Here is a 26510-nt window from a genome sequence, read left to right as displayed (position 1 = left end):
CCATCCTCCTTCCCTTCTGTTTTTGCTGTGATGCACTGAGTAGACCTGACCATCCTAGCTTCAGTTAACTGCTTTCCCATTTTTCTAAAAGGCATGGCTGCATCTTTTCTCCGGGGAAAAAAAAAAAGTATCCATTTGTATATAGAAAACGGGAGAAAGTACCATCCATCTCAAATTAAGACCAAAATGTCAAACTCAAAATCTTCTTAGATGTAAATATTCTTTAAAAGATCCTTCAAATAATAAGTATTTTCTTAACTATTCACCTCTTACTTTTGTGTAAGTATTATGCAAAACACTCATGGAACCATCTGATATCACGGGGAATACATGTCTTTAAAAGTTGCTCTCTTCTGCAAGCTGGCATAGGTGTTAGAAAGACTAAAGTGCTTTAAAAGATTCTACTTCACTGCAAGAGAAAAGGCAAAACAGTTCAAATACTTTTCTAGCATTTTTACTTACTAGGCTAAACTGCACTAAATTTCATAGTGTGGCTCAGTGCAAGTATTTAGTATTTAGTATTTTTACCATTCATCTGAATCCTTTAATTTTGCTTTAAAAAAATCATAGATTTTTGTATTTAGGAAAAGTAGAAAAAAGTAATTCTAAAATAGCACCCAGAGCAGCCAGTGCACACAATTCAGTATTCAGTGGATGCTTAAGCCCTTACTATTTCAAATGCAGAATCAGATTTTTCAAGACCTTAAAGGGAAGACAAATTAATTCCTGTTACATATGAATGTATATATGTATAAATATCTGTAAATACATGACAGTAACATATTTTATCTTTTTAAAAATCAAGGGATGCTTTACACTTCTGATCCAAATATTTTTCCCTTATTGCATAAGTGGGACCAACAATACATTTTAGGCAAAATAAAATGGCATGTTTTAGAAAGCCTTTGTAACGTTTTGCTAGCAATAGCGTAAGGTAGCATTTTCCAAGTAGCACTGTTTTTTCAGCTGCCATCACTGAAGTAGAAAAACACAGTAGAGTCAAAAAAGGTATTCCTATTTTGAATATTTTTATAATATTTACAGTTCCCACTATACACTCACATTTTAAAGTTTACCTGTTTTACTATTTCACACAATGCTCCTTTGAAAATAGTAAAGCAGTTTCCAAGTACCATTGTTCCAGTATAGGAGTGTTCTCTGTGGATTTCTATAACATTAGCTTGTCTTAATCACAGATTACGTCTAGAAAATGGGGGCATTTACTTTTTAGCATACCTGAGTTTGGATTCTGTTAAGCCCTCTGAACCAGAGAATTTGTCCACGTCGAAGTTCTCTCTCTGCATGATCAATTTCTTCAACATCTTCATTGAGTTCTTCTTCAGGAACCTCTTCCTTCTCAGTGAGCCGCCCTGCCTCCTTTAAGAACTTTAGCCTACTTGTTGGGATGGTTGCAATGACCTAAAATTACAAAGTGCTGCTGAAAACATCAACATAATTCAATAGCAAAAACAATAAGCTGCTAATTGTAAAAGAATTTTGATATTTCAATGAGATTTTTAATCTTCCAGAAAAGGTTCAGGTTTGCGTATTTGTTACGGTACTTTACATTTATACAACTGTATTTTATAAACAATCAGCATTATGTGCATTGCTAGACCGCATTAGAAATACATGGCTGTGGAGCAAGCTGATGGCTGGAAAGAAGCATTGTCCTTCCTCAAAAAAAATAAGGGGGGATGTGGGTATTTGAATGTAATTATTTACAGGAAACTAAACAAGATTGATACTTTGCAATTAGTGTTCAGGCATTTCTGATGACTGAAAACGGACTAATGGCTGTTAATGTAAGCTGAAAATCAGTTGCATCTCATGCGTATAAGTCTTTTCACACTAAAATTGGTTCAGGTATTCCGTTACCCTTTGATTTGGAAAATCGAAATAGTTTTCTCAGCATGTAAAAGAAACAAGGTTTCTAACAATGCACCTCTGAGTATCTTCCTGTTGGACTTTTTGTAGAGTTCTCTCTTACTCTGTCCTCATTGCTAATACATTCAGTTTATGTCAGCCCATTTTCTTATTCAGTTTGGCTATCTAAATGGTCGTTGGAAGTAATTAGTAGAAGAGATAGCTACCGATCTTAAGGAATTGTAAATAGCAAATTAAGATGGTGTTGAATATGATTACTGTGGATAAATTTCAATGTTGTTATCTTGGGTACTCATTTTTTTCTGATTTCTTCTGTCAGCTTGAATAGAAATACAGATGGCCATTTAAACATGACATTAGCTAGAACATTTTAAATGCTAAAAAAATTCTACTTCAAAATTAACTATTAGACACGTCTAGTAAAAAAAAAACTGCTTTCTTTTTTTTTTTTTTCTTTTGTTTCAGCAGTGAGCAGTCACTGAAGCCTAGATGTGTGGATAAAAATGGAGTCAGCTGGAAAAGAAAAGAATAAGCAGATAAGAAACTACAGCTCTTGGACATTCGACAGCCATGGAAGTTGCTGTCTGATGGATGAAAGTCTTACTCAGTTTGTCATACTGATTTTTGCAGCTGTCAAGCATGTGGTATTGTCCAGATCACATAAGCCACAGCACAGACTAAGCGAAGTTATTCTGAAAATAAGAGCGTTGAAGGTACTCCATACAGCTGACAGTTGGAGGAAAATGGATGAATAGGCACCATATATTTTCAGGATGAGAACATACTGTTGATTCTGCTGATGGTCTCCTTGAACTTTGTATACCACAACTACTTTTATTACATCACTGTTAAAGACAGATAAAGAAATGTCCAAAGCTATGAAACCTTTTAAAATGTACTTTGTGCTGGAAAACCTGAAGAGCTTGAAAAAAGAAATTATCATGACACAAGCAAAGACAGAGCAGGAGTGAAAAAATAAAAGGTAAGTGCTAGTCATTGCAGTACTTACTGAAACTGCTACAGCTTCCCAGCTTTCAAAAAGTTTGATGCCAGTACTCTATAGAGAGAGGCTACTTGATATCTGATGAAACTGATGTGGATGAAGGGCTTGCAAGACAGCATTTATATAAACAACTATATTTGGTACTGATTGTGTGATAGAACATAGCTCTCATTTTTCTCCCCACGTAACTTAATAACTCAAATTTCACCTTCAGATAGTAACTACATTAGCACAATGTAATAATGGTGATTTTCAGCAAAATGTGTATTAAAAGCTGTTCTAATTGAGCTTATTCTTCCAAAAAAATCAAAGGTCCAGCTGTCCAAAAAGCTTATGTAGTAATATTTTTCCCATAATACATCAGTTTTGAAAGCTAGAATTTACTCATTACAATTCAATCAAATCAATTCTGTATTCAACTGCATCAGCAATTTCTTGCTTGGCAAATGAGCAGATCAATATGCATCTTTATATCTGAGAAGCAAAATGTTAATATTTTTTGCACTTCTTATGATGTGTCAGGTAGCACCCACTTAAAGACATTAAAAGTATATTCAAAGATTAAAAAAAAAAAAACTACTAGTATTTGTAATCCAATTTTATATATAAAATGTAATACTTTAACAAAACTAGTTGTAACTGTACTATGACAGCTAATCACGTAACTTAATTATCACATGGACACTTTTTTTTACTTGTATATATAACCTGGTATCACCTAATGATGATACAGGTTTTAGCAGAATTCATAAATGATGTGAATTAATCTGCACTTTTCTGCAACTATGCTAGGAAAAATTTTCTGTCACCCCTTCCTCTGTCCTTTGTACACAAAAGTAGGATTGCTGCAGGCGTATATTAAATGCACTAGGCTTGGTCTTATGCAGGTTACAAGGTGTGGTGTGACATAGCACTGGAATGTCTTTTCACTTTCAAAAATTTGTCATGGCCAAACAGACATTGCTTTGGGTAGTCTATAAGAAGCTTATAGTGCATTTGCTATATGGTTTTATGTTTATAGGTTGTGAATCAAATGTCTTTCACACAGAGCACTGAGGATGTTAGCATAGATTTTTGTGATAGCATACCCTGCTTAGGGAAAGAAAAGATATGAAAATTAACAGGAATGAAAAGTAAAAGTGGGATAAAATGATCGAAGTAGTTAGGGAGCTATTTGTATTTCAGTATGTGGGAAATATGATGTTCTGAGAAGGAAACAGGATAGTAGGATCATGAACTGCTTTTTTGTGTGACTTGTGGCAAAAAATTGGTCTTTGACTGGTTTATTAAAAAAAAAGGTGTTTTGCATGTTCTTAGATGCTTACCTGACCCCATACAAGTTCTCCTAATCCAATAAATACACACCACATCCACTGATCAAGCTGCAGGGGAGAACAGCTAAATGGTTTTCCTCCAAACTGGACAATTACTATCTACAAAGAAAAGCAGAGAAATGGGGTAAGTACTTTATTTTGGATGGCAGTTTATTTTGAAATTGCCTCTGCACAAGAAATTTTTCTCTCTGATATTTTATTGTACACTTACAGATGTGTTATCATGATAGACTGACACTGCCGAAATGTAGTTCTATTGGAGAAAGATGGTGGGAAAATCACACATGAAAAGAACCTATTCATATTATGCAGAAGACACAACCAGCACCCATAGAACCTGAACAAGTTTCTAAGCCTGGTTAGATTGAGAATGTTTTGCTAACTGAAATTCAGATATTACTGTTTTTTGTTAGCAGTACTGCTACAAAATAATGGCCCTTACAACACAATTCAGATATTTAAACTCTCAAAAGCCGCATAACAGTAGTTAAAAGTCATTTGTGTCTTCTAGTAAGTAAACAATGAACAAACAGTGAACACTGACTCTTTCTGTGTGAATTGTAAATATACAGGAAGAAGGAAGGGGGCAAAGAATGGAAGGCAGCGGACGGGAAATGTTTGGAGTAAGGGAAAAGTGGACAAATAAATGTGAATATAATGCTAAACTTGAAAGAAGTTACAACTTCACATTAAGAATTTTCCAACTGCTCTATGATGGGTATTTCATCTTTTAAACCATCTTCCTTCAATATGAAAATCTTATTATTTTATTCTGAAAGCAGAAAAAAGGGATTAAAGTATAAAAAAAGCTGCTGCTTTTCTAAGGAGAGGAGTGATAATTATCCCTTTATTTCTCAAGCTGCTGTGGAGCTTTCAGAAGAATTTTCTGACTCTTTGGATGCTACGTTATAAGAGTCTCCATTTTGTTCCTTTGAAATTTTTGCCAAAGCTGTTGATTTTTTTCAGAGAGGTTTTGGATGAGGACAGTTAGTGTAACTGCTGCGCTAAGAGTTGAAGTGAGCCTCTACTCAGCAGAAAGTACAAAAGGAATAGTAAATCTATGAAAAATACTTTGCTGCTATTTGTACTTACAAAATACTTAATAATTTCTCCTAAAAAATAAAGACACACAGTTTGACAGTGACATTTAACCTTAGAAGAATGGATTAATGCTATAGAGTTATTGTAAAATACCACGTTGCTATTGGTTCGTATATTTAATAATATCTTTAAAAAAGTAAACAAACCATGACAGCTATTGTTACATCTTCAGATTAATTTAAGATTTCACTTGGTGATAATGATCAACACTTATGTTGTGGTAGGATGACTACACAACATTTTCCGTTATAGACAAACATTGATTAAGGAAGTACATTAATCCAGGTGGTTTTACAGTTCCTGTGCCTCCTACATCTTTTAGATTAAACAGGCGTAGAAAAAGTCACCTAAATTTCTTTTGAGTAGTATTAAATTTTGACCAAATCATTACCTGAATAGCAAATGTACCCAGTACAATAGTGCAAAAAATAGGATTTCTGAAGATGCCATCAAAGACATTTCTCTCTCCATGGATTTTGCGTGCGTTGATTTCATTGAAAAGCTGCATCATGACAAAAGTGTTGAAGATAATGGTGTAGTGCTCTGAAGGAGGAGAGTGGAGCGGTGCATTTCTCCCACTGTCAATTTTAAACATTTTCTCACCTAGGTATAAGACAAAAGTAAAGGTTTCCACTAGAATACAACAAATGGAGTTTTTTTTTAATTTCCTCTGTTTGCTTTAGCTAGTTGCCTGCTTTGCTCTACTTTTTTCTCACCTTATTATCTACAGGCAAAATTCTGCACTCCAGAAAGCAAAAGACGTCTAAAGTTCCTGAGCAGAAAGCTTCCCCAGTGATAACTTTTCTCTAATAACTCAATATACCAGCTCACAGTTTTCATAGTATTTTTCCTCTAACCAAGTGGTAAATACTCTAAGTCAATTCCTTCTGATGCAGTAAGCACTAAAGACCCATTGTCAGTATGTTTCCATTTTTCTACCAGAATTAGAAGCAGTCACTCTTCAGCAGTTTTTAACCTATTTGCTAGTACGCTTGCCATGACTCTTGACAAGTGTTCATGGATATTAATGATAAAAACACAGGCATTCCTGATTTTAAATAGATTTGATTATGATCATCCTGTTAAATCTGCTCTGAAACACAACATCATGCATTGCTCTTTATTTTGATAATTTGATTTTCACTTTTAGATCTGACCAATAAAGAGGATAAAATCCTTTATGAGTAATAGTGAAATTGAGATAAGATTTGAAAAAATACCTGATGGACCTCATTTCACATTGACAAAAGTTTACAGATAACACGCAGTTAGGAGTAAGGTATTCATTTGAAGTAAGAATGAGACTTTCATATGAAAGAGTAAATAACGAATGAAATAAAGAGTAAAGGTTATCACACTACAACCCACATTCGTAACAAGTGTTGCAATAATAAAAGCAAATAAATCTTTAACATTTTCTGCTATCCCACTAGCGCTATACGCAGAATTTCTGAAGTAAGAAACAAAGGTTTCCTGAGGTTTCCCTTTGACGTCATAATTCTGTCAGCTAAGTTGACAGTGATTTATTTTGCCTTGGGATATTTGAGCAGTTCACGTTGGGGTCACTGGGAATAATGAGCATGGTTCTAAAGCAAGAATTTGGCTTATAGCCTTTTGACAGAAAGTATATTATTATATCAAAAAATATATTAGTAACACAATATGAGACCGTAAAAGTTGGACTCTGAGAGAGTAGAGATTTTTAAGCAGATAACATATCTCCAAGGAGATCACTAAGGCTTGGAAAACATTCTCCTTAATACATATAAAGGAAAAAATAATGGCAGAAACATTACAGTATTTTATCTTATACACACACAAAAAGTCATTACACCTATTTGCTTTCATTCAGTGCACACACAAACATACAAATAGCTGTAAGAGTGAGAGTACCTATCCTTAAGTCATTTATTGCACTGTGTCACTTAAATGGCATAGCAAAGGATGCTGCTGCAAAAAGATGTAGTTGATCAAAACAGAAATCTGAAATCTTACTAGAATCTGTACTTAGAACATCTCACTGTAAAAGTGACCCTTCTCAAAGATCAGAAAGGAAAAGGCTGTACTTCCTGGGCTTCTGAGAAAATTAGTTACAGGTTTACCAGAGACACAAAAATAATTCGGATTGGGTAAGAAAAGCCTGGTTTTCTTTTCATCAAGTTTCACTATAAAGTATTTTAAGCCATAACACTCCTCAAAAAACAGCCTATCATAATATTAGGAAGCATCTGTCTCCAAAACCTGGCAATTATTTTGATTCAAATAGTTCTATTGTAAGCAGGCCATCACCACCACCTCAGTTGAGGTGACGTAAACTGTCAGTTTGAGCTAAGATGGAGCAGGGCTTTCAAAACAAAGTTCAAAAAACTCCTAAAATTTTCAAAACCATAAATTTAAACGTATAGCTTTTAGGAAATTCTGTATGTAATGATAAAACATGGGAAAAACAACACGTGCCATTTAACCGCAGTGACGTATTGTCAAGAACAAAATATCTACTGATAAAACTATCAGCCCTGTGGGCGATTTCACTCATTGTTGCGGAGCAGTAGCAGTCTGTTGTTAATGCCTGCACTTCTCTGCAGCAAGAAACACTCCTCCTCCTTCCTCTCTCACTTGCAAATACAAAGCATAAGAAAAACATCCACTTCTAGTAATGCCTGAAAAAGAGTCCAGGATGGAAATAAGAAAATAGATAAATTCTTTCTCCCTTAATATTCGTTTTCAAATTAAATGACATAACAGCTTGTTATTTTTATCACCTAATTCTGATTACTTGCTTATTTGTAATACTTAAGATCAATATTATTTCTTGAATTACGTTTTGTTCCCTGATTGCAGCCTCTCAAAATACTGGTAAAATGAGTCTTGATTTTTGTTGCTTTTGATAACAAGTTTCAAAATCCAACGTGGGAGGAGCAGACTAGATACTCCAATTAAAATGTAACCTTCCAAGTCACATTTTAAAATGAAATTATCTCCAATCTTCATTTTGTTAGTAGGCAAAACAGCCCTCTCAAGGTGAAGTGGCTGAATTCCTCTGTTGGGTCTCCCCTTATGTTCCTAATCCCCTTATACAGTTCAGTCCTGTTAGCTGCCTAACTATGTGTATGTGTGTCGAGTGGTTACATTTAAAGCCTTCTGACATCCGGCTCCATGTGATCTAGGTGCCTCTAAACCATGCAGCAAGCCTGACTTTCTTACCAACAAAAAGAAGTGTAAATATTAGAGTAAGCTGGTAGACAGCATGGCCCAGAATGTTCTTCATCATGGTACGGGATATAAGAGGTTTGTTCCTGCCATATGGCTTTCTTAGCAATAGAGCTTCTGTTGGAGGTTCAGTGGCCAGAGCAAGTGAGGCAAAAGTGTCCATAATTAGATTGACCCACAGCATCTGTACAGCTTTTAGAGGAGAGTCCTGTGGAGACAAATTATAAAGTTACTTATTTCCTTAAAAAATAATTTTTGTCAGGTCATTTACTGTGATTTCATTTCCTCCTTTGCAACTGCAACTGCAAGAAGTGTTGAAGACAAGATACTAAAATACACGGACCTTTGGTTTACCGTACTATGTCTGTTCTTTCATTGCTCAGACAAGATCAGAATCACAGGAAACAGTGATCAGAGCAGAAATAAATGATTCCAATTTATGTTTTTTCAAGTTATTTCAATCACCAGTATTTACAATCACACAGTTTTTATAAAGTGTAACAGTAATTTATAGTACATTTCATAATGCTGTCTGTACTTCAACACACAATGAAGTACGCGCTTCATATTGTAACTGAGTTCATGTAACTGCATAACACAAATATAGCCTTTTTTCCTGGAAGAAAAATCATGCTGAAGCAATTTAAAAAGTAATGGTTCATTACTTGCAGCTTTCACCTGTACAAAAACAGTACCCATTTTTGGAATCAGCTAGAAATTGTTAAAAAATTAGGAAGCGATGGCTAAGACGTTTTAAGACATGTCGCACATAAATAAGACCTTTTAAAAACATTGATGGTGAAAACACCCGATATTTGAATTTTAAAAAATATCCAGATGCTCATTAAAATGCTTCAGATTTTCAAAAGGAAATCCTGATTAATCTGTTGAGTAACTGGATAGCAGATTAGAAAATATGGAACTTGCTTCTTGTCAGAATAAAGCATCTATTTCTGAATCAGATTGCCAGCCGCTAGAAGGAGCTCTTTCCTCATTTAATTCAAGACAGAAAGTGTCTAAGGTCTGATTATAGAGGACTGTACCTTACGTTTAAAAAAATAATAAATAGCACTGATCTTAGGAGAAAATGTGGATGGCTATTATACAGAAGTGATTTTTAATTCATTTGGTCAGCTGTAGTGATAGATTGCTGCAATTGCTTCCAAGAGTCCAATCAGGAAAAAACAAGTTTGTCGTTACGGGTTTTTTGCTTGTTTGTTTTTGTTGTTTTTTTAACAACTTCCTATGCCTTTAGACTGAATACAAAATAGGCAGCATTAGTAAAACATGCATTCTGTTTCAAATAGAACCTTTTCATGGAAGCCCCACAAAATCCCAAAGCCGTAAGATACCAATGTGACAAATTTGATAGTAGAAGGGAGTTAGTATACAGTGTGACAGTCTGAAGATCGGGGCACTGTTTTTATAAGAACTTCAGCGTCATTCAGTATTGAAACAAAGATATGTATGAAACAGCAAATAAAAAAAATTTTATGAGCTCTGCTCTTTTCCTCAAAGAAAAATATTCCCCTCACAGCAAGAAAGACATGGAGGCCTGGAGTGTGTTCAGAGAAGGGCAGCTAAGCTGGTGAGGGGTCTGGAGCACAGGCTTTATGAGGAGTGGCTGAAGGAGCTGGGATTGTTCATTCTGGAAAAGAGGAGGCTCAGGGGAGACCTTATCACTCCTATAACTGCCTGAAGGGAGGTGTTGTGGCAAGGTGGTGGTTAAGAATCTTATCCCATGTAACTAGCAATAAGACTAGAGGGGATGGCTTCAAGCTGCACCAGGAGAGATTCAGGTTGGATTTATTCTCCAAAATTTATTCTCAGACATTGTGGTCAGGTGCCAGAATGTGCTGACCATGGAAGTGGTCGAATCTCCATTGCTGCAGGTGTTTGAGAAATGCTTAGATGTGGTACTAAGGGACATGGTTTAGTGGGAAATACTGGTGGCAGGTAAACAGTTGGACTAGATGATCTTGGAGGTCTTTTTCAACCTTAGTGATTCTATGATTCTGTGATTCATTTTTAATGAAATATGATCAAATTTTGAGTGCCAGTATCCATTTAGTATCCCAAAAATGCATGAAGAATAGGTAAACGATCAGGTCTGTTGTGAATCTGGCTTATATTCCAACTCTCCTGAGTTAAAGTATTATTTTCTCTTGAAAAATATTCTTAAGAGCCTTATAATTAAATATATTTTGACACGCTAAAAAAAACGCACGTTCTTTTTCAGTGTTTTCATAGGGATGGAGAAGAGCAACCTGCTCTTTCAGTCCTACAGGTTGGGTACACTAAGGATGGGTGGAGGATTATCATTAATAGATTCTCGACCTCTTGGTCATGGGTTGCATTAACTGGGCTTATCTGGAGATTCAGTTCATCCATTTGACATGCAGCTGCAGAAAGAGGAAACATCTCCATCTTAGAAGGTATAAATCTAAAACCACTCAAAAATTATGAGACTTCATTTATTGTAATTCATACTAATGGTTCAGCTGCAAGCGTAGCAAAAGTTGTTAGCCGCCAGGGCTCATAGATCCTAGCCAGTATATGGAAGAGAAAACGTGTTTTCTCCTGAAGAACTGTCATATTTTTGTCTTTGTAGTTTTGACTGAGTTTTCTCAAGAAACATTCCCTACGTTGAGGTGCTATAGAAGCTGAATTTGCTACTTTGTGTGCTGACATCTATGTCAGCGAAAACGGAATTTGTCTGTTATGCTTAATAAATAGAGTCAAATGATCAGATTTCTATCAACGCCTGACATATTTCTAGCACAACAAAAACAAAACAAAACAAAAAAACAACATTCTTTCAATCTCTAAATCACACAACTGTAATTGGCAGTCATCAGTTTTGGCATCAACACGTTCTCACCATTTCGCACTGCCAATCACCTTGGGTGGCTATGGTGCCTCTAATAATTATCTATTATAGGCAGTGCTATACTGTTCAGTCAAGTGTGAAAGCTCATTCTAAGCTGAAGCCAAAACATTAAATACACATTAGTCTGGGCAGGAGGTGGAATTAAATTTCCACTGCAGCTCCACCTGATTTCTGATTAGTTGGTGGAAACTAAGGAAAATAGCTATCAGCTAAGGAGCTTACTCTTTCGTTACAGATTTTATTCACTTGTGCTGTAAAAGTGGAAGGCAAAGTCAATGTCATTTTTGCTGCATTTTAGCCCCTGACTGGCTAGCAATGAATTCTTCATTTGCTGTCTTAAAACTATGGGGATGGAAGTTTCTCAAACTGAAAACCTCCCAAAATCATGACTTATTTGTCAAATTTCTTTCCACTTGACCTTGGAATAGGTTAGCATTGGCCTAGAGGTAAAAGGAAAATGTCCCTTAAGTCAAGTGATGTTACACTTCATTTTGGAAACACTTAAAAGTACAAATCACAAAAGGCTGGAAATAAACTGCAAATCTTTTGTGACATGCAGTCTCTCTAAAATGTTAGTGCTTGTTACTTTTGATTTAGATGACAAGCTGCGTGGGAATGAAAAGGTATTTTTACCCTTACCCCTTTATTTCTACTTGTCAGAGTACACATGTATCCATTCATAAAAACAAGTGTGTCTGGTAGTTTGTATACATAGATGTAAAAATAAAACCTTTGCTAGCACTGCTAGATCACACTGTCTGATAACTGAATGAAAGTGGCCAATGGTTCTGTGCCTTCTGAAAAGATTGCAATATGTTATAGCTTTTTTTTCCAATTTTCCAGTGGTATTATTTCATGTTTTGTCAAATACAGTTCTGCAGTAAACCATGTAAATTACTGTCTTACACATGTGAATATATATCCTTCCCTTTTTTTAAATAAGGTCTGTAAAAACAGTAGGTGATTCATGCAGCAGTTCATTGCTGAAGTGCTTTTTAATTAGCATTTAATTTTCCAAACATGTCCTTTTAAAAAATTAAGTCTTTCTTTAGTACGAGAATAATAACTTGAATACAAAATGTTAAAATGTGGTCTTTGTTCTATCTTTCTTTAATGCAACCTTTTGGAATAATTACATTTCCTCAACAGTTGGAAGTGGAGATAAAATTTTGCACAGATGTAGATTTGTTAGCTTAATACTTCCAGTAAAAAATGTTTCCATTTGACTGAACTACAATTTAAAATCTCATATTGTACATAGTCTTTTTTTTTTTTTTTTAACAGTTCCAAATATAACGACCTAATTATTTGCTTGATATTGTGGATGCTGGGGACTGGAAACAGCATGAAATTTCATATGGAAATCTATATGATACTCAGAGACATGTAATAATGACTCATTTGCAGTACAGCATTCACAATTGGTAGGCAGAGTTCCAGAGTTCCAAAAGAACCCTCACTGCATTGAAGGCTCTGCAGTCAGATGTTACCCAGAGAAATAAGTCAGATTACAGTTGTTTGTAGCTCATTAGTCCAGTGAAAAAGAAATCAATTGCTAAACTGAAAGAAAAATTACATGCAAACTGTTCAGGATGGTCATACCCTCACCACTTTAAAAGCATGCACTGGATTATACACAAAGAAGGAAGCAAGAGGTAAATTAATTAGATTACTTGAAAGATTAGGTGAAGTAATCTGTCTCAGCTGTACTGTGCCATGGAAACTGCACTGACCATTGCTGGCTGCTGTGTACACAATGGACAAGTGTGCAGCCGTAGACTGAGTGATCTAGATTCAACTTTTAATCAGAGACTTTGAAGTTGGGTTTTCTTGTATGACCTACGTTTCAAAGCATTTACAGAACCACAACACAAAATTTCACTAACAGAACTTTCATAGATCAAGGTGCTGTAAGCTGATGCAGGGCACAGGCTAATCTAGATCACTCTAAGGGGCAGCATCACTTTGGCAGCAGTCACTTAGGACGTGATTTCTGCTTTCTTTACTTAACTTCACACTGGGACTGATGACATAGGATAACAAATGACCATTTCCATCAGTCCTATTTAGCCTGCATAATAAATTCTTCAATAGCCAAATGCTTCTCCTTTGTAATTCCTCTCTAAAATTGGAATAGCATTAAGTATGGTATAAATGTTGGATACTGAGTTAAACTATTGCAGCAACAAAGGAGCACAAAGAAGAAACATAGTAGACATTCTCTGCAAAAAAACAACATCAAAAAGTCGTAAGCGTAAAAGAAGCTTAATACATCTCAGTGTGCTGTTTCTGAACTACAGAAAACCTTTTCTGAGAGGTAACATTAAGAAGCATGAAATAAACATTGCCCCTTAAATTGAAATTTTCTCATTCTAAATTTGATAAAACCACCAAAAGGGCAGGCTGGGTAATACTCATTAACCTGAATATTAGTCATGGACTAAAATTAAATTCTGTGGGTCAAACAAAGCCAAATCGACTACCTGAAAGCAAAGTAAATTTCAATCTATGTTCATTTTGAAGGTCATAGAAAGCTGTGCTGCTTTTTGGAAACTCTGGATTTCAGCTTTGTTTATTAAGAACTTAATTGATTCAGTCAAAATAATAATTAAAAACCTGTGCACAGTTTTGCAGACTTCTATCCATGCACACCTAGCCTACTGCATGATTTTTCAGTACATTCGTGCATTCTGTGCTAGAGCTATTATCATAGCAACAAGAGAGTGCAGTATGTTCCCAAGTGTAATTTTTAGTAGAGCTTATGAGCCAAACAAACATAATGCCCTTTCACTGCCTAGAATCTTTGAGTCAAAGCCTAACGTAATAATGTTCATTCGTAAGGCAAGATCCTTGCTGAATGAGATTGAAATGAGAGCTGCTTGAGATCATCAGCAGTCAGCCAGTTCAGTGTAAACAGAACCACAGTGGAAATAACTGCTGCCTTTTTCCTAGTTTCAATTTTAGCTCCTTTCAGATCTCTTCCTTTACAGAATATTTATGTTTTTACTGCCAAATTAATGAATTACATAAGAATCTCTTTGTGCAGAAATACACAAATTCTAGGAGCTTGCACATTAGAAAAAACCATCAACAGAAACTGTGAACCTGACAGTCTCAGTGATGGTGTTAGAGACCATGGGGTTAATACAAACACACTGGGCCTGATCCAGATCCTTTTGGAAGCTGATAGAATGATCCAAAGGATGAAAAAAGCTCTGGAAATAGAAAGGGGAACGTGCCTGCATTGATCAAATGCTACACAAGACCTCAATGTAGAATAGTATTTGCACTGATTCAATAACGTTTACCTCTTCAAGAATGAAATAGAAATTTTTTACTTAACAACTAGAGTTAATTTTTTCTGGTGCTTTCAGAAAGCAATGAAAAATCAGCGGACAGTAACAACAACAACAAAAAAATTGCCTGACATAAATGTGTGTCAATAGTGATTGAATGTCTGCAAAACAAGGGCTCAAAAGGAATCAGTCCCCTCAGTTCAATTCTGGTACTCTTACCATGTTGCTATTAGCCCTTTTTTTGTATATTATTTAGTACAATTGTTGAAATCTGGAAAGGTTTACCTTCCACATCTTTATTACTTATTCATGTAATTTCTGTTGTCAGTAAAAAGCACTTTACAGCTGAATGTTTTCTCAGTATGCTTGTGATTATTTTCCATGGGAAAACGAAGTTTCAGACTTCTGTCTTAGTCATAGGCTCAGTTGTGACAACAAGGCATCATGAAGACATGGAGGCAGCATGGTAGGCAACTAGCACTTAGCACCTTGCCGTTTTTTACTTCTCAGAAAATCAATAAATTGAGGTTTTAGTGCTTTTGCACAGAGTAAAAATACTTATTTCATATATTAGGATCACTGCTGCTTGCTTCTAAAACCAATTTCTGATTTCTCTAAGAATTTCAGCCCTAGCTCTAATGCTTAATTAGTTCAGAGGAGATAAATGACAACAGTTGCACCCACTCAGCTGCTGCGATGCGCTAGCAGAAGCTGGGAACTGGGAGACTGCTCACACACAGCTCAGATACGGCCTCTAAACGTCTGTCAAGGCTTAGGAGAAGTTTGACCTCATGGTTTCATAAAGGTACACGAGTTTCTGGTTTCAAGGATTAATTCCATGATTGCAATGTAAGTTTACCCCAGAGCAGAGCTAATAACTTATTCATTGTTCTGCTCAGGTGTGCATGAGGTGGAATTTACCTGCTGAAACAGGTACATGTGGCTGCATGATGTACACAGAAACATCAGTGCATCTCAACCAGAAGAAGCTTTTTTTAACAGTATCTCTCTGCAGCATCTGAAATGCATGTTTATTTACATTTGGGGGAGTAATAGCATTAATAAACTACTGGTTTTCTATTTTTAATGGAGGATGAACTTCCATTATAAATACTACGAATTCTTGATAAGTAAAAGAAAAAAAATATTAATTAAGAAATAGTAACTTGTAGGAAAAAACATGGTATGCTTTTGTAAACGACCAAAACGTGTTGCATGTGCAGCAAGACTACAATAAGAGATTAGTGTAGAGGGAGAAAAGGGGATCCAATTCTAACTGTGGGCATCATTTAATTGGCTTGTTATGTGCACCTAAAATTAAAAGGACTTGCCTGAAAGCTACAAAACAATTGTTTTATCAGTCAAAATGTTCCCCTGCTGGGATTACTTCTGTGTACTGCTATCTTGAAAATAATAGTCTCGTTTCATAATCTGTCATTAAACACATACTTATTATTTGAATATTCTGAAAGGAAAAACAAAGTCACTTCTTCCAATTCTTGGCACTTTCTGCTCTTTCATCACAGGCTCAGTCACAGCTGTAATATGCAGCCAAAAAAAGGGAGGAATTTACTTCCTAGATAAGATGGATTTGCTCACTTCCTTTCGTCAACAGCTATTTAACACTTACCAATTTGATCCTAAGTAAATCCTTAATTTTCAGAAGAACTTCAGAAAGAATGCTTGTGTTGTACAAAGTAAGAATTAAATGTAAATCACCTTCATCTTCAGTTAAGAAAAGATGTAGCTAATAGGATTTGGCCTTGTGCTTTTAGTAATGCTGAAGTTATCCTTACCTGGGTAATGCATGCTCCGGTGAAAGCCACTATCACAGCCACAATGTTAACAGTGAGCTGGAACTGCAGGAATTTGGAGATACTGTCATACACATTACGTCCCCACATTACAGCCTTCACAATGCTACTGAAATTGTCATCTGTTAGGATGATATCTGAGGCCTCCTTTGCAACATCTGTTCCAGCAATGCCCTGGAAAAAATAATGGGGAATAAAGTTGCCGGGAAGTACATGGACAGAACATAAACCTCTGCATACTCAAGGTCATAGTTACATAGAGTTACCCTGCACCATAGCAGTGATGCTGAGTATATTCTGCACTTCATACTCGCTAGGATGTTGGCTAACTGAATCTATTTTTGAAGGTGAATAAAGAAGCAGAAAAGGGCATTGACAGAAAGCATTGGAATTCTTATCATGATACCGCTGAATGCTGTGTAGCATCAGCTTCTTGACTAGTTAACTTTTGAGTTGTTCTTGTGTGGCATTTTTTTTAATCACTGAGAATATTCTATCAGTATATTTGAACAGAAATGATAAAAATAGAATTACGTATCTTAATACATATTCTCTATTCATATATGCTAAGAGTCATAGTATGTTGGAAGGACATGTTTACATGTAGCACTGGATTTTAGCAATGCAAATGGGTACTGCACTTCTAGGAAGAACATTGAGTTCATTTTTCTGTTCAGGCATTGGATTCTACTTAGTCAATCTGCAAAATATTGATTAAGTATGAAAATAAGCAAGACAATCTATTATACAGAATTAAAGGATTCTGAAGGAACGCAACCCATCCCTTCCAATATGTTGCTTCATTTATTATCCTTCTCAACACTTCAATAATGAAAAACTTCTTACAGCAGATTTATAATGACACAAATATTAATAAATAAGCTCAAGATTATACCATTGCAAAGCCAACATCGGCTTTCTTAAGTGCTGGTCCATCATTGGTTCCATCACCAGTCACAGCTACAACCTGCCTCTGTTCCACCTGTGTGCTGTCAATAATACCTGCAAAAAATGTATATGTCTGTGTATGCATACATATATATATATATAAAATAGGTAGCAAGATAAAACTTCCCTGGTATTTCCAACCAGTACCTGTGTAGCACAGATTGCATGAATCTTACAGAGATTAATAGTTGATTTCTAAGGAAAATAATGATGAAATACATGATCAATATTATATTCAATATCCCTATTAGAAGTTTTATGGAAATATCCAGAACCATCAAAAAAACAACAAAATTTGCACAGACATCAAAGGATATATGGTCAGCTCATTCTATTCTTCTGGAAGGTTTCTATTATTCATAGTTATGTATCACAATAAATCTATGTCAGTCCATCTCTTGACTAAACTTCAGTGGACTTTTTTTGCTGAAGATTTAAGATCACGTTAAAAGTTTTCCTGAACTTGGTTTTAACTATATTGCCTGTTTGGCTGAGATGCCTTCTGGCAATCAGTAGTGAGTATAACCTAAAGATAACAAATGTCATTAATTTTATCCAGCTGGAACCAAATGACCTTTTTAACAGAAAGATGTTTGACAGCGATTTGAGAAAATATAAAATAATTCTATGAATTCTGAACCCAAACATTCTAATAAATAGTCATAATAAAATAATTCCCACTTTCCTTTGACAAATTATCTCAAATTGAAAACACTAAAAGTAGTTGGTGAATCGATTTTCACCTAATTGCCAAAAACAAAACTACTTTCTACTTATGCAGAAAGATTTAATACTTCTACAGTCACAAAAGCAGCTCAGCATTTTAAGAGGATGGGAATAATTCTCTGCGCATGCTTTTGTTTCCACATTAGAGTCCATCTGTCAATTTATTGGGAATACAGGATTTCTGTGTAGGTAACATGGGGGGAGGGGAAAATGACATTTCTTTTGCTAAAATATTTTGCACAAAGCCATACCATATACTCCAAAAACAATTATCAAAACCTATCCAGTGTGAAAAGCTTTCAACTACTCTGGGAAAAAAAATAATTCCCATACCAGATAACCATCCAGAAATAGGAAATTGCAGATTACAGAGCAATAGCAACCTCTTGGCAAAGTTAAGCCTTATCAGACACGCAGAAGATTGCAGTGCAGTATGGAAGCAGTAAGTGTCCTGCATTTTTCAGTCTTAAGAAAAATTTTAAAAAGAGCATTCGCTTTCCACTGGCACTATGAACTCAAATAAATGGCGTATTATTCTGATAACATCTTAGAATGAGAGCTTTCAGTTTGTTGGGGTGATTTACTTTTGGTATTACTAAACAAACAGGAACAACAGCTGACACTGTTAAAAAGTATCTTGTCTTTCCTCTTGCAATCAATTTGCTCTTTGGTTTTAAATTAATAGCTTGAGCTTCTAAAGAAATTCATTAATGCTATGACACTTGGTGCTATTAACTGCTCCAAACAGGTAGAGTGCATCTTCTCATGATTAGATTCCAAATGGGAGCGCAGCCTTCATGAAGCTGAAGGGTTTTCAGGAAATGACTTCCTAATGGATATAAGTAGTGGCCAAATGTCAACGATTACACTACTCAGCTGCCCATTTTTATCCATAAAAGCAAACTATGCAGCTGGGATGAGCCAAACACTCTCCAGAGCACAGAACTGTATAATCAGCAGTCACGGAAAGACAGATAAAATGTTGTTCTTGCAGATAGTGGCTGAGATGCTGATGGTAACCATCTGAGCAACACAGAACCATCAGAACCATGTATGTATGGAATAAAAGTCTGTAGTGCTATTGGCAGAGAGAAGGTCTTTGAGGAACTTCTCTGTAGATCAGACAAATTTCTAAAATGAAGCAGCAGCAATTGTTTAGGATTCAGAAGATTCACCTTTACTATTCATAGCTATAGCCATGCTCCTTGACTTCTCAATATTATTTTAAATGTCTCTCCTCCTTCCTTCCTCACATCGCTGTACTGTTGAGCTCTTTTTTTTTCTCCTTTCTTTTGATGTCATTTTGTTAATAGTTGTGATATATTTTTACAATTTCATCTCAGAAGTTTTCTTTAGTATCAAGTAATATCCTAATACAGATTTTACAAAAGGTATACAGACACAAAAGAGGGATGCCAGGGAAGGGCATTTTACTTGAGCTGTGGAGAACTACTACTGCTGTATTGATCAGTGAGAAGTTCAAATAAGGGTAGGATCTGACAGACTGCCAATCACAAAGTGCCCATTTCCACTCAGTGATAATGGGCAAAAATAAAAATCAGTATTAATTTCTCAAGCCTAACAGTCAGGTAAATTGTAAAAAATAAACTGCTGTACTCCAGTTAAATGCTTGCATACATTATTTCAATCAACCACCTTTTGCAAGGCATATCAGGGGAATTCATAAAGTTTGGCAGAGATTTGTCTCAAAACAGCCTTTACTGTTTCACTGATCTGTGCTCTCCTCTTAAGCTGTTCAACTACAATTTTTCTCTGCCAAAATGAATTTTGTTCAGCACCCACAGGAGGAATACCTAGAGCATAACATTACAGTCGGTTCCAGATACTGATTCCACTGATGCTATGGGAATTTGGGACGCAGACATGAACCTTCTTTAAGACATTAATTTGCCAGAGAAAGCAACTTGCTTCTGATGAGGGAAAAAATCACATTTTTGTTTTTTTAAAAGAACTGTGTATAGCCAAGAGGAGCACTGTATGTACAATACAAATGTGCTATGAAAGATACCAGCACTGCATACACAGCTGTAAGCATTCAGGATGTACACAAGTTCAGGTGCTACTAATGCAGGAAAGCTGATCATCCCATACACTTAATCATATTTATCTTTCTTTGACAAGCCAAATAAAGACAGATGTGGTAATACATTTTCACAGGCTTGTTCTGTTGAGATTCATGTTTTACACTTCTCAAACCTCATGTTCATCTAACAAGAATTTAGAAAATCTGACTGAAGGAGATAATTTGAATTCACTTAATGCTTACCTACTTGCATGATAGAACTTCAAAGGTTAACGTGAAAGTGTTTAAAATAACATTGCAGACAGCATTGGTAAGTATTAAGTGAATACTGTTCTGCAAAGATCATGATAGTAGAAAATCAGGGAAAAATATGGCACAAACGTGTGGGATTTTTGTTCTGAGCAGGTACCTTTATATTTCAGTTAGAAGACTAATATTTAAGTTCAGAACTTCAGTTGATACATTTATTTTTAATTAATTTACCTAGTGTCATGGCATTTCAGTACTAATGAGGTCAGCAGTACAATAATACTGTCACAAGGAAGAATATTTGGAATATTTTAGTAATTAAAGGTAATAATTACAAAAATTTGTTCTAAAGTTTCTTTTCTGCTTTCTAATCTTACAAAGAAAGAGAACAGCTGTTTTTAGTATCATGGAAAAATAATCTCAACCAAATTTAAACATACTGGAAAACACAGCTTCTTTAACTTGTAAGCTGACTATTTTATCTTCTGCATTTTCTGATAAGATGAGGATGCTGTTTCCATCAGTAACAAGCTGCTTCTTTTTACTGTTTTAAAAACCAATATGACAATTTTGAAATATTTCAGTAATAATATAATGACACATCACTATAGATAACAAGCATTTGTATTGCTATATTTTAAGGTAAACAATAATTTGAAATCATACCAACTGACTTCATGAAGTCAATAAGAGACTGCATTTCAACTGGATTGAGACATCTAAGTGAACTGTTTTTGTTTCACTGAAACACTTTGTGATGCTAAATCACTTTGACATTTTTTTTCAATCCATCTCTACTTCAAATACATAAATATTTGAGAGAACACGCTCTGCCCAGCCTTAAATGCTGAGCCATGTGTTTCTCTAGTCCCTCAGCAATAGTAAAAACAGAAATGTAAAAGAAAAGAACCCTTTTGCTGGGTGAGACTGCACTGTGTTACAGAAGAAAAAAAAATTTCCCTCCAGCAGCCCTATGTCATTAAAAATTAAATATAAAAAAAGTTTATTTTGTGATGTGTGTTTTTACCCTAAAGCAGCTAGAATACATCAAAGAAAAGAAAATCCTCTTGATCCCTCAAGTGTCTGAGAAAAATATAACATTTTAACAAGAAGCTCAAAACTAGAGAACATTTAAATAGTTTCTTGTAACTTTTAATGGCCCTTAGAGTATTGCCATCCAAAAAATTCCATCATGATTTCCATAGGCTTGTTCTTGAACATTGTTTGGTATTTAATTGGTCTATCATTTGACTTTGTCATACCTTAGCAACATTAATTGTATTTGTTATATTCAGCAGTAGTAAATATATTTTGGATTGTCAAAGTACATATGCTATAGAATATCAGTAATTTGTTGCTTATTTTTCTTCAGCTTTTATTGATTTCTTTTTCCCTGGCAAAGGTTCTGTTTTCCTCTTCAGGGAAAATCCTACATGATTCAAATGAGTACTTCCAGGGGACTTTTTTAATCAACTCAATGAAGCATAAATTGCTGTATGCTTCTGTAACAAATAAAGCTATAATAGGCTTTACAAGTCATGCCCTACAAGAGCTACAAGACAGTACATCGTATGCACTAGGGCAGCTAACTTTGTGCTGTTTGAATTCTGAGATGCAGAACTAGTAATAATGTTGTCCAAACCAACCATCTCCAAACTTTTGATTGTGAATGACTATCAGTAAAAATTTGAGCAAATGCCCCCAAAATATACATATTATTTGTAAATTGCACTCATACTACTATACTAATATGTTAGTCACATTAAAAAAATTACACAAAATACAAATTGAAAAGGATAAGATAGAGATGAAATAAAATTAGTTCAAAAATGAGATTTTGTTTATAAATGACAAATATTTTCTTACTGCATCCCAGTGGACTGTCTTGCACCTCACTTTGGAGATCACTGGTCTCAACAGTGTGTCAAGAATGTGAATAACAGCAGTCTGTTTCCAGCTGCCTTATCTTGTGTGCTATGCCAGAGCTTACACTGATCCTGGTACTTCTGAATGAACTGTGCTTCTTGAGTTCTTCACATACACTAGTCCCAACCTCAGAGCCCAACTGATCCAGTCTTCAAGTTCTCCAGGGAACATTGGCTCTGAAGTCATTCAGGCATTTTAAAAAAACTACATCCAGATCAAGAACGTCTGTAATCAGTCACAATAAGTAATTTCAAGACAACTTTGGCATACCAAAAGGAGAGAGCCAGAAATGATTTTCTACCTAAATCTGAATTCTTTAAGCAGTCAAGACAGCTGAAAGATCTTTTTGTGGCCACCCACAAAAACTTCCTGATCAGAAATTTTCTGACTTACTAAGCTTTTGATTGTGAGATCAAAGGTCAAAAGAATAAAATGTCAAGCCAGCACTAAATGTGAGATTTGAAAAAGGTTTTGTAAAGAATGATACAAATAAATTCCCCTTTTAAAGAAGCATCCATCTGCAAACGGCATGGTGAGACAGCATGGTTTCTATGGTACAGTTTTTATAGGACAAAAACAGATTCTAAAAACAAATGGAAATTTAAAGGAAATCTATGCAGAGCACACAATTAAGGAGTCTACAGGAAAATGGAACTGCCTTGAAATAGGTATAACAGTCTATGCCTAGTTACATGATTTTTGAAAACTAATATTGTAATAAGAAAATTACTATTGTAATAAGAAAAATTACTCATTTTTCAACAATATTTTTCTAGCCAGCTAAAACACACTTTCCATTCCCAGCCAGAGCCTCATTCTAGTCCAATTAAAAATTCGCAGGGCAAATAAGTTAATACTTTTACTTGACTTATGCTGACTGATGCTTCTGCTATTCCTGCCAATGAGTTTCTTTTTGTTTTCCTTTTGAAAGTTGAGGTAGAATGCAAGCACAAGGGACTTAATTACCAAGAAAGTTTTCTTGCACTGTGAATAGAGCAGTGATTTGTAATTAAAGATAGCTCAGATGCAGTTTAACAGTAATATTTTTACAATGCAAAAGATGTACTGAGCCTTCTCCAATAACTTTGCCATTACTTTACATACATGCTCACATATGCTCACTCACCTTTGACCAAAGTATGTTTGTCCGTGGGAGACGACCGAGCGAGTACTCGAAGCTTTGGCCAGATTTTGTCAATCCGCTCTTGCTCAATCTGGAAAACAGTAACAAAAACAACAAGGTAACTGTTAGTCTGTAGTTAGAAAAATGCAAAATACACTTGTGTCCAAGCAGCAGAGGATTCATTTCACTAAGATCTGTTCTCCAGAAGCACAGAAAAATTACAGCAGACATCAATGGCAGCAAGACCAAAAAAGTCATTTTTTGTACTACTGGAAGTCTTTTACTGGTTAACATAGGTCAATTTTGCCACTGTATTTTATCTGCCTTTCTTATGCTCTTCGCACATCGTCCCACTCAGAAACATGACTGTAGGATAGTACAGTTTCTCAAAGCCGATCAAACAGCTTACAATTTACAATTTGAAACGGGTTGTTTTATTCTGCATTATAATCCAAGTTCTTCATTTTGTCATCAGTAATGGCAGAATTTTCTCAGTTATACCACAGCAGCAACTAGGACAAACCTGCAGCATATCCTCATGCTCCCAGGATTCCTTCAGGCAATGTAAGGAGTAAATGCCTGTCCTCACAATGGATTCTAAGACACAGCATAGAGTTCACCTTTTTTAAGCTGGCTTCAATAATCTGTCTTTTATATGCGGAATTAAAAATCTGAAGAACAGACTGAAATTATTCAAACTGTTAGAATGAGTGAATGTAGTAATAGATGGATTACATAAAGTGTTATAAAGGGAAAGTATCTGGTTCTCAGCATTTCGATGAGACTTAAGCCTGCAGAGTTGACTTCTTTCTCCTCTTAGCTAAGAAACCTGTTTTTCCTGTCCTTAGTTTGAGTTTCTTGAAGGGTATGCTATGGTTCTAAAATATGCTGAATAAATCTAGCACAAAACTTGTAGCGGTTCTGCATTCTAAGAAGGAAAGAGTGGCTTTTCAAAAGTATTTTAAGTTGCAAAAGAATACTGCTAGAAAGAAGTACCAGTCTCTCCAAGTAATCTTTACTGAAGCAATGTACACGTCAGCACAGGAGAAGCAGCATGTCAGTATTCTCACTGTTTTTGTGGCACATTCTTAATATGTATGGATTTAGCACATGAATTACCTCTCCCTTCTCATTTCGGATCCTCCTGTTAAATTCTTTCCCTTCAAGGCAAAGAAAGTCTTCTCCTGGATGAATGATTCCACATTTTATGGCAATGGCACGTGCTGTGTTGATATTGTCTCCAGTGACCATGCGGACCGTAATTCCAGCTCGCTGGCACTTTCTTATGGCTTCTGGGACCTACAAAAGCAATATAACAGGGAAAGAAAATTTCCAGATATGAGACAGAAATACAAGCCAGATGTTCCCAATCAGGTCAGTTTTCAGATCAGTTGCCTAAAGATTCTCTTGATTTTAATATAAACAGGAGTATTCCGTAGCTTTGCTTTATTTTTTTTTTCTTTTCAGCACTGAGGTACAGTGTGCTGAACCTAAAATACTCAATATACATGAAAACATGAGAATACAGTTATCTTGTACAGAAAAATAATATAATTTAACTTCTGATCCAGATTTTCCTTTCAGTAAAATCAAGTTTCTATAACAGCATTACTACTCAAATTTATGCGTATCAACAGGTGGAATTTCCAGATATAAATGACTTCAGTGTTTCATGAATCATTTATTTAAAAAAAAATTAAAAATGAAGGATGATTTCCCTTAGCTTTTTTTCTTCATGAAACTACCTTCTACTGCTGCACAGTAGGTATATCAATGACAGAGAATTTAGTGTGTAATGGTACGTGAGATGAACGTAGAATCTGCACACTTACTTGAAACCAATTTATTTAAAAATAAAAAAGGCTTTTTAAATAGAAATATGCAATGAAAAGAATTCTCATTTTAAAATAGTAATAATCAGCAATTTTCAAAAACAAAACAAACCTATTCAGTTTAAGAAGTGGCATCAAAATGAATATTACTGACTACAGTAGCACCACCTTACTGTAGTCAGCCGTCAGTGTAGTGCAGGTATGCTGTAGAACTTGTCGCTAATTAGACTGGATTGACCTCATCCATTACTACAGAAACTGTCAAGAAAGGAGCCACCATTTACAACATTGCACTGCTAATGTTGTGCTTGGCGAGTCATTTTAAGTTCCCCTATATTTACAGTCGACACTGCTGGGGGCAGCACGTTGCCTTTGATTGACAACCACCATCTTATTCAGCGTGGCAAACACTCTACTTCTAAAGAGATCATAGAGCCAGAAAGGCTATACATTTTGGACTGAATGTCACACTAGAGATAAATATTATACACTCTTAAACCGTACTGTAGATAATGATTATTCTAATCAGCGAGTACAATTTCACACCATGTTTCTGCATCTTCATTAACATACTTTTTCCACAGGAAAAAAATAGTGCTATTCACTTGAATAATGATACTAGAAATGTCTCCAACACTTCTAAATCAACTCAGCCAGATGCACATATACAGGAAATAATGGCTCATCTGGTCAGTTGTGTTCTTTCCTCTTTAATAAACTAGAGGCAGTTGAGGCATCTCTTTTCCAAAATGCCTCATTGAACACCTAGTTGAGGAACAGACCAGTACTTTTCTCACTACTGTGAAGAAAACTGCTGCACCCACAGAAACGTGCCATTGGCAGAATGACTTTCTACATAGATGACAGAAGCAAGAGAAAAATCAAGGGTCAGAGGTTTATCTTCCCATTCCCTCATCTCTGTTAACTGCAAATATTCTTCCCAACAATTGCATCCTGGAAACATTATTTGGGCCACCCGAAGCCTCTTTACATTATGATAGAGAATTCTGTGGGACACATACAACCAGCTCAGATTTATGACTTAAGCAAATGACTTCTGATTTACTCAGTTTCTACAGTAATAATAATCTTGACTACCTCCCATTTGCCAAGTTGGAGCGCCCTTA

At 35.5% G+C, this 26510-nt stretch overlaps 1 protein-coding gene across 3 annotated transcripts in view; it reads right to left on the bottom strand.

Annotated features, from left to right (window-relative positions):
* Positions 1-26510, bottom strand: part of ATP2B2 (ATPase plasma membrane Ca2+ transporting 2) — a gene marked incomplete at both ends in the record, with an annotated part of 161046 nt that overhangs the window by 15582 nt on the left and 118954 nt on the right. For all 3 annotated transcript variants that reach the window (XM_079540127.1, XM_079540128.1, XM_079540129.1), the window contains 8 exons: positions 1237-1419; positions 4216-4323; positions 5717-5928; positions 8530-8743; positions 16518-16709; positions 17431-17537; positions 23555-23642; positions 24671-24850. In XM_079540127.1, coding sequence (XP_079396253.1) covers positions 1237-1419; positions 4216-4323; positions 5717-5928; positions 8530-8743; positions 16518-16709; positions 17431-17537; positions 23555-23642; positions 24671-24850 — 1284 coding nt within the window. The remainder of the gene's footprint in view (positions 1-1236; positions 1420-4215; positions 4324-5716; positions 5929-8529; positions 8744-16517; positions 16710-17430; positions 17538-23554; positions 23643-24670; positions 24851-26510) is intronic.

This window comes from Tetrao urogallus (assembly GCF_951394365.1).
Source record: "Tetrao urogallus genome assembly, chromosome: 10".
Classification (NCBI taxonomy): Eukaryota; Metazoa; Chordata; class Aves; order Galliformes; family Phasianidae; genus Tetrao; species Tetrao urogallus.
Note: the sequence above shows the minus strand (reverse complement) of the source record. Positions and strands in the feature narration are given on the sequence as shown.